Source organism: Heloderma suspectum, chromosome 5 (assembly GCF_057233095.1).
Source record: "Heloderma suspectum isolate Gila_16-S chromosome 5, 16-S_ref, whole genome shotgun sequence".
NCBI lineage: Eukaryota > Metazoa > Chordata > Lepidosauria > Squamata > Helodermatidae > Heloderma > Heloderma suspectum.
Window position 1 is genome coordinate 163786018 of NC_139462.1, and position 9404 is coordinate 163795421.

At 42.7% G+C, this 9404-nt stretch overlaps 1 protein-coding gene across 1 annotated transcript in view; it reads right to left on the reverse strand.

Annotated features, from left to right (window-relative positions):
- The window catches only part of LOC146344769 (prostatic acid phosphatase-like), a 34299-nt gene extending 27348 nt beyond the window's left edge, over window positions 1-6951 (reverse strand). Inside the window, exons 1-2 of the mRNA XM_084860422.1 lie at window positions 6824-6951; window positions 1051-1146 (exon numbers count right to left, since the gene is read on the reverse strand). Coding sequence (XP_084716548.1) covers window positions 1051-1146; window positions 6824-6940 — 213 coding nt within the window. The 5' untranslated portion in view covers window positions 6941-6951. The remainder of the gene's footprint in view (window positions 1-1050; window positions 1147-6823) is intronic.
- Between the last annotated feature and the right edge of the window lie 2453 nt (window positions 6952-9404).

A 9404-nucleotide genomic window follows, 5' to 3' on the forward strand; every position in this document is an offset into this window, starting at 1 on the left:
TGACATTGCTGGTAGAGCCCCTTCTGTTCACTGAAGCACTAAAGCACTATAGCGCTTTAGCTCCAAAGCAAAATTGCACAAAAGCCCCCACCCCATTTCTGGCAAGAAGCCTTTATTGTGTTGAAATTGCTTAAGTTCTATAGCATTTAGCGATCAGTGGAGTTGCGCATTTCACCCCCCCCTCCCAGATATCCCTGGCAGATCCACTTCTGATCACTATAGCATATTAGCATTAAGGTGAAATTGCACAAAAACGCAATTGCGCATCTCTCTAGCCATTTTGCTTCTCCATGGAAAAATGTGCATAACAGAAAAAAGGGGGTGGGAGCTATAACTCCCTGACAGTTTGCTGGAATGGGGCCAACTGCACAGGTGGGTTGCCTTCACAGGAAGCTTCCAGATGCTGTAGTGGATTATTGTGAAATTGCACTTCTTCATGGAAAGGTGAGCAGTTCTTTTCCTATTCTGTTTTCCCCTATTTCCCAAGTTGTGCAATTTCAAAGTAACGATCAGGGAACCTGTCATTGTGTAAGTTCGCTGTAGTGGGGTAGCACGATAGCACAAGGCTGTCACTGTACTCCGTGAAAGCTGGCATTTTGTAACTGTAGCACGGTATCAGGGAAGGCTGTGCTTGTTTGGTTGTGGTTGTCCCTGAGCTGCTTGTCACATCTCAGAAAAACAGTTGGAGCAGGCTGAAGCAGAGTGGCCTCAGTGGTTTTGGCTACTCTTGCCAGCCAACACTGTAGGTGATCAGAATAAGGTGCGGTGGGTGCCAAATAAGTCATCGTGGATTTAAAAATTCCTGAGAGACGACACGATAACCAATGATAGGTTAAATAAGGTTATAGGTTATTGTGTCATCTGAACCCAGTCAGTGTCAGCTTCATCCAAGTACTGAAATTTACAGTTGACTTTGCTGTACCCAGTAGCAAACTATAAAGCTTCAGTGTAAAAAAGAACACGTTACCAATATCTAGATTTTAGTTATAGGTAATGCCTCTACTGTTTTTATTTGGCTAATACTTCCACTTCTATGAACAGCCAACAAACCGTAGTCAGTTGTCCAAATCCTTGTGGCCAGTCACTTTCATTGTGTAGGCCGTTGCGATAATTTTCAACAGGACTTCGGTCACCATGTCGATAAAGCTAGTAAAAGAGTGTGAAGACTGTATTATTCCATGTTGTTCCTTTTCTATATATTACAAACTGTTCAATGCAGTTTTTAAAATTCCTGCTTCTGAGTCAAATATTTAATAATTATTATGGAAATGTGAAAAATATCATGACATGCAAATATAACTTCACATTTTGGCTAAACATCAATCATACATTATGTCAGCAGAAAGATGGGAAAAGGCCAGCAAACAAAATGACCGAAGTGCTTTGAAATAGAGCGTTCACGTGCATTGAGCAACAAAACTTCAGAGACTTCCAATCTGGAATCAAAAACCTATATCCTCCTTTCTGACAGTAGCTATTTTGAGGATTCCTGACTCCCTTAGGAATTTGCCTAAGCTTTAAGACCAGGTTCAGAGGCAACCACACTTTGATCTGAAAGAGCAATCACACTTTGATCTGATCCAGCATGACTGTTCTGATGATTTATTTTTAATTTTTAAAATTAATTTATTTATTGTAGATTGTAATTTAGCTTTAATGTCTGGATATATTGTTAGCCATTCTGAATATGGTCTCATAGAAGAGCAGAATAAAATCCATTAGAAGAATATTAGTTATTGGGTGAATTAAAAATATAATAAATAATTATTAATATAGGGTTCAATCCAGACTTAGAACAGACCCACTGAAATCAATGGGACTTAAGTTAGTCATGACTTAGTTAATCATGATTTCAGTGGATCTACTCTAAGCATAACTAAGTCCAGATACATCCCATAGAATATAGTACAGTATTCCTGGGAAGTGTCCCTTTCAAGTTATTTTGTATGAGATTAGTAACAGGCCAACATGTCATTTGTAAGTTGTTGGGAATGGTAAACATGGGACAACAGTTTATCAGGTGTGGGATAGATATTTGAGGTCAAGAGAATCATTCACACAGCATGTTAAGCACCTATTGACTGGAACATTAAGAGGTGATTAGTATATGTGAAGGCGACATCACAGATAAACTGCCAGGGACAGAAGTTTCATTATACCTGGTGTCAACTGGAATGCAATGGGTTGGATCCAGACTGTCATGCTTAGAGCAGATCCACTGAAATCAATGGGAGAAGCAAGTTATGACTAATTTAAATCCCATTATTTTCTTTGGGTTTTCTCGGACTAAGTCTGAATCCAATCCAATGGGTTCTTTTTTTAAAAAAAGATGTTCGGCTGAGAAGCACTAATTGAGGAGTAATCAAGTAGTGAACACACATGTGCTGAAGTAGCCCATGTAGGTGGAGATCATCAGAAGACCATTTACATGAGGGATGACAAAATTATTTTAGCCTGAGAGCCAAATTCAATTCCTGAAATGCTTTCAGAGGCTACATTCCAGTGGTGGATGGGGCCAAAGGCAAACATTGGTTGGGCCAAACGGAGACATCTAGGGGATAAACTCACAGCCTGGTTGGAGAACCTTGTAGGGCGTATCTGGCTGGAGGTTTCCCATCCCTGATCTAGACTAATCTCCTGTGGTGAGGCACAACAATTAGTCCCTTCCCTCCCTGATCAGCATGTGCTGAGAAATTATCATTCAAGCATTGCAACTCAACCATCACTTCAGTGTGTTAATGTGCTCTACAAATCCACCATGTTGGGGTGTGTGGTTTGAAATGCGGCATAACAGGCAAGATTTCAATGGACACATCTTTATTAACCATGGATATTTGGCAATGGAGAAATCTGCACTTATTGAACCCTTCTTGAAACGTATATGATCTTCAGTGGCATTTGCAACCATATTGTGGGGTGGAGAACAAAATGCTCTTCACTATGAATGGTGGAGACTGCAATCTTGTGGTCTCTCTGATGAACATCACATAAACAACTTGATAGTGAATTAGGTGGGAAGGTTCATCAGAATTTAACTGGGGTGTCTCCTCAGCTACTTTGTAGTAACAGCAATATGCTAAAATAGTTATGGGGGGAGGGAATGGAAAAAAAACTAAAGAGATGAGGAACATCTCCTGGAATATAAATTGCCTCCTGGAAATATAACGTTGCTATGAATGTTGTCTTCAGTGATCATCACCAACCTGTATGAGGCCCAGACTAGTGCCGATTTCATTTATATCTTGCCATTGTTCCACTGAGCCCAAGGCAACATATACATGGTTCCCAGGCAGCCTTCCATCTAGGCACCAACCAGACCCAAGGTGCTTTCAGCTGAGGCTCTTACTGTGCAATCGTACTGCCTCAGTCATGGAATTTTAGGAGGGGTCCAGACACTGTCATCTTCCAGTTGTAGCCCTCTCATGTTTTCCCACCTCTCCTCCCATCTTTTTCCTTGCCGCAGAAAATCTATTAAGCAGGAAAAGATGAAACTGCTGCACAAGGCTTATTGCATCATGTGCCTTCAGACCACAGCCCTAGTACTGTCAAAAGAGATGTCTGGTAAGGTGCTGCAGGACCCTGCCAGCTATCCTGTTGCTGTTAGTAAATTCCCTGACATCATGTGGGCATGAATATGCTTAATCAAGGATGCCCTGGGTTTAGCTGTCAGTACAAATGGCTCCTTAAATCTGTGTGTCCTGCCATCTGCCTCCTCTACAGTGCTGCCCTTCCTGTATCACCAAAGCTTGTGGTGCAACTGTAATTGCAAGGAAGTCTCACAATGAGGAACAGCCTTTTCATTTCAGATATGTCCAGCATCCCCTAATGTTGAGCTGAGGGTTATTACATAGAAGGCAATAATGCCTGCAGCAAAGTGTGATGTGCCAGCTGATAATTTTCAACAAGTGGGTAATCGAGGTTTTATTTTAATCCCGACTTTCAGCTACCAAAGCAGCTTCCAAGGTCACTGGGAGTCACAAGGAATCAAAGATGGTCAGAATGATGGCTCCAGACACCTTATCAGCTGCTTATTATCAGCTGCTCAATCACTGTCTGTTTTCTGTTATATCATTAATGACTGGAAAGTGACAAATGGGTTCTTAAAGAAATGCTGTAACATGAATTATCCCCTTTTATTATTTCTTATGGACAAGAAGACTAGTTTTCCTGTACTCTTGACAGAATCTATGGTTTTATAGTGTACTGTAGCTTTAAATTGTTGTGTTGTGAGCCGTTGTGAATGATGGATGGGCACTAGAAAAGCAGGATATACATTTCAATCAAATAGGTACAAAGGGTTTCATCTGCAATCATATACACATTTACCTGGGACTAAGTCTCACTGAACTCAATGAGATTTCAGAGTGGGCATGCATAGGGTTGCCCTCTGAATTACCAACTGTCACTGCTTGCTCTAGTTCACACACATTATGAAGCAAAAGTGGAATTCCAATAAGAGACATCACGCATGTAAACCATGCATTCTAGCACCGAATGATAGACCTTGATGGCCACAGGGAAAGTCTGAAGGAAGGCTACACAATGAATAAGCAGGCAGGCTGCAAAATGAACAAGCTTTTAATAATAAATGTATCATCATCATGGCGATCACTCGTGACCGAATAAGATTGTCTTCCAAAGATAGAGTCTATATAGATAACTCTTTAAAAGAGTTATAAATATATATATAATTCAAAGTCAGGAGTTAGTTACTCATCCCTTTTTGACTGCCTTCCCTTTGACCGATTCTCCTGAAACACACCTCACTGGAAAACTCTCAACACGCAGATTCCAGGAATAACAGTGATTTTCACTATAATTCAAAGTCTAGAGTTTGTTTGTTTATTTATTTATTTATTATGTCCATAAAGTTGACTGCTTTCGTTAGATTTGCTTTTTCTCCACGAACTGTGTTCTCCGGTAACCAACTGCTTGTAATTATATATAGTATATGTATGTGTTGTCTTTTGCTTTTGGAGTCTTTGGGCCCCTCATTGCAGTCATGTTTTTAAGGTCTTTCCTACCACATAAGGGTGAGAAGGTAGAAGCATTTGTTTGAAAATCACTTCTAAGTTTCCATAGAATCCTAGAGTTGGAGGGGACCGTGCAGGCCATCTCTTCCAAAGGCCAGATTGACATGGGAAATCCAGAGCGATGGCATCCCTAAAAGGTGTCTGTCCAGCTTCTGCTTGAAGGGAGAACCCATCACCCCTCTAGTCAATTGGTTCTATTGTCAAACTGCTGCAGTTATTTTATGGGAAAGATTGTGATTTCAGGACTGTGTTGTTATTTTTCCCCAAAATGTCCCACAAAACTGTTTTTCAAGGTAAAAGTCTTTTGATTCCTTTCAGTAGCTAATAATATGAGTTCCTGTAGGCAGAAGCTTCATTTGGAGGGGCATGGTGGCTGGTCACCTCCCCACTCCCCATGTATCAGTTCACAAGTAACTATTCCTTGGCAGCAATTATATTCTGTGGTTATTATCAGATATGAAAAGTAACTATGATAAATACTCTTAAAGTATTTGTTTATGCATTGTTTTATCCCCTGTTGTAAGATGCCTTGAATCTTTTTTAGAAGAAGGTGTCTAACAAATATTAGTAGTAGTAATATTATTTCTTTATGGAAAACAGCAGGCTCCGTGCCACGTGGCACAGTATATCGTGATCTGTTTTTGTCCTTCTTTGTACACCTACTCACAAGCAGGTGCACCCAATATCTTCTTTATCCATTTCATTCATCCGAGAAAGTACCTTCTTCGTTGTTGTTCTTGTTAACTGTAATAACTAACAAGACTACTCTTCTGGATTTTGTTCACACTGTTATGGATGGCCACAGTCATGACGTATCATCTCATTCTCATGAACGGCATGAATCATTTTATTGTCACCTTTCTGTTCTGCACGTTGGTACTGAGATACATTACATCTCTAAGAGAGCAATCCTATGGCCAGTAGACACTGTCTAGAAGGCCATAGGATTTTTCGGCTTATGGGAACCAAGTGCAGACCCAGGGCTCTGAGCTCGGTTCCCAGAAACTGTGCTCCCCTGCCCCTCGTAGCTGGTGCAGTTCTCTCTGTGCTGGTTGCTTCTCCAACGGGGTGCAGAAAGGGTGAAAAGGGGGCGCTCCTAGTGGTGGGGAGGGGAGGAGACTGCGGAAGCCTCTTTACAACACTTCTTATGTGCCGAACAGCCTCCCCACAATTCCACTCCAACATATGTGTCTAGACGCAGGAAATGCTCCAGCCACCCTGCATAGGATAGTTGCCAGCCTCCAAATTCGGAGGCTGGCGACTATCTTCATAGGATTGTGCCTTAAGGTGGTAAGTCAGGGGTGGGGAACCTGTGGGTCTCCAGATGTTGTTGGGCTGGAGCTCCCATCAGCCCTAGCCAGCATAGCCAATGGTGAGGGATGATGGAAGATGCAGTCCAACAACATCTGGAGGGCACACGTTCTCTGTACCTCTTCTAAGCCAACTGCATGTTCTTCATTAAAGGAGGAAAGATGATTGCCTAAGCAAGCTCAGTTATAACTCAAAATCTTGTAAAAACACAGTCATTCAAAGGGCACCTGGATTTTGACAGTATCTCCTTTCTAACGTATAATGCAGAGTACAAAGCAGCACAGTTAAAATACAAGGCGGACAAGCTGAAGAGCCTCCATGGCCTTACAGGAGGAAGGAAAACTGTGGTGAATTCTCAGCTTGTAAGACTAGATTATATCTGCAGCTTTTGGAGAGCTGTACATAAAGAGCTTCATCTCGAAGAACCCACTAACCCCCCAAAACCATTAACATGACACCATCTCCTTTCCTTTACTTACTAGAAGCACAAACTTCAGCTCCCGTCCTGAGGCAGATTGGAGGAGGAGAAAAAAGAGGAGGCTAAGCAGGGAGAAGTACAACATCTTGGAGCTTCTTGCGAGACTTGTTTCTCCCATCCTGGCAGCAGAAGTGCAAACATTTTGTCACGTGTGCATGTGCTTTTTAAAGAACTCAAGGGGTGGATACTACATTTCAAACAGGAAGTGGCAATTGGGTGGCAACACATCTGTGTCTTAATCCAGTTTCTTTCAATGCAGTTGTGGTGTGGGGCCCAGAAAACGAGAGATACAATGTAGGTGTGGTGAGACTTTTTTCTAGAGTAAATATCCAATCTTAATCTCACAATGGTATCCGGAAGCAGAGGCAGCATTGAAATGTTGGGTTAAAAGCCTCGCCTAGAGATGCCCCATATTTCTGTATTGTCTGGGAAATTCACAATCCCACACATCATGGGTGGCTGTTGGGGCAGATTTGTATCTGGTGCAGAAATAGGGTGGCCATGCATACTCTTTTACAAAGAACAGTTCTCTATTGGAAGGGCTGCCAGTCCTCTATTGGAATGGCTGTCCTGTCTAATTCCAGTTCTGCAATTAGAGTCTAAGAACTGTTGGCCATCAACAATTAGCACCTGAACAGCAGACTGAACAGGCAGGCCCACAGGACACCTGGTCATGGTCTTCCACACTATAGTGAGACATATTTTATCAAAATTCTATGCAAACCACTGTCCTTTTTTTGGCAATTCATAAGCAGCCACCCTGTGCAGAGAAGGAGATGAGAGACGGGGTGTAGCCAGGCTGGCCACAACTGCCTTGTGCAGGGGCAGCTATCTGGAGGTGGTAACTGGGCAGCTATTGAAGGCTGGATGTTCTGCTTCCCAACACAGTTCCCAGTTGTTTGGCATCTACCATCCATTCCTATTTGTGGCAGTGTGAGCTAAACTGCTAATCTTCTGGGCCTGAGTAGGATTTTTTCCCTTCCTTTGGACCCAAACTGGCTGAGCGAACAGGTTGTTTTTCCCTTTCTGCTCTACACCACACAGCTGAGATGTGGCCCTCCTTGGAGAAGGGATGCTTGGCATAATTTACTCAGTCATAAATAGGTCGCAGGTGGCAGGTTCAGTGCAGGTAAAGAAGGAAAAAGAGGCAAGAAAAGTTGAGCATCCAGAGACATCAGGTGAAGAGCAGACGAGGATTTCTGCCTCTTGGGATTACTGGGCTCAGGGGGAATAGGGATTAGAATTCCTTTGGGACAGTTCTGTCTCACTCACCCAGAGCTAGGCCTGGGAGGGCCTCCCTTGGCACAGCATTTAATGTGTGGGATGTGAGGAATCAGGAACCATGCTTGCAACTACTTCTGGGCTTTAAGTCAGGGTGGGGTTGCTTAAATGTGGGACTGAAGTTGAAGGAGACAGCATCTACTCCCTTTATCCCAAACATATAAACACATACTACATTTCAAACAGGAAGTGGCAACTGGGTGGCAACACATCTACTGTCTGTTCAGTACCAAAAGTAACCAAATGCATTTTGACCATAGGTCTTCTTCAGTGCTCTAGTATGTAAAAAGGTATATATATAAAAAGACTACACACACAGACACACCTATTGAAGCTTCTCACACATATTCACAATAGAAAATACTGCTGTGTCTCCACCAATTCAAGCTCAAACTCATGGATCCTGCCAAACCAAAAGTAAGGTAAATACATGCAAGTGCATATATAAATGATATCGAACTGAAAGGAGCCTTAGGCTATAGATACATAGTTCTAAGAAAGGCAAGGAGCTGTACTAGCCACATACTAAAGGGTTAACCTAACTACTCAGGGGATAACTCTGGAGGCTTCCCTTCCAGGGACCTAGGGGTTGCTAATCACTGCATAATAAAGTTGCTTAATGACACCATGCTGCTAACTTTAGCTTGTGGTTATTTTGTGGGCCTAATTTGGTGGTTAAAATACTAAGGCTGTGTTTCCACCAGCGATTTACGCCAACCTGGCTGTGCGGTGCAGTCTCTGTGTTTCCATGACGTCATGGCCACTCAGCACCAGCCCCACAATTTTATCACTGAAAAACCACTTCTTCTGAGACAGCTTATAATCCGACTTTTCCAGCTTACCGTGGCTCCATTACTGACCTGTTTCCACTGGGTTCGGTATCATAGTCCTGCCCATGGGGCATGTAGCCCAGCCTTTGTGGGTGTGTCGCTCTGACCTCAGTGACCCAACCCTTTCCCTCCCTGTTTTCTGGATGTTTCATCGCTGTTTTGGAGCAGGATGCCGAGGGACCACTTTTAAATCATTGGGAAAAAGCACTAGAACGCAGCCCGTGACTCAAGTCAGGGTTTTTTTTTTCTCCCTGAATGAGGCTTGTCCTCTCAGTGACCACAGAAATGACAGAGAAGCCCCTCAATTGACAGGCACATATCAAAGCCCAATTCCTTAAATGCGATTAAGAGCAATCTTGAGGCTTCATCCATCGCCTTAGGATGTAACTCATTCACAGCGTCCTTATAGAGATCCTGTGCGTTAAAATGGGGGCTGGTTTCAGTCTCTTTCCCACAACAAACCCATTAGTG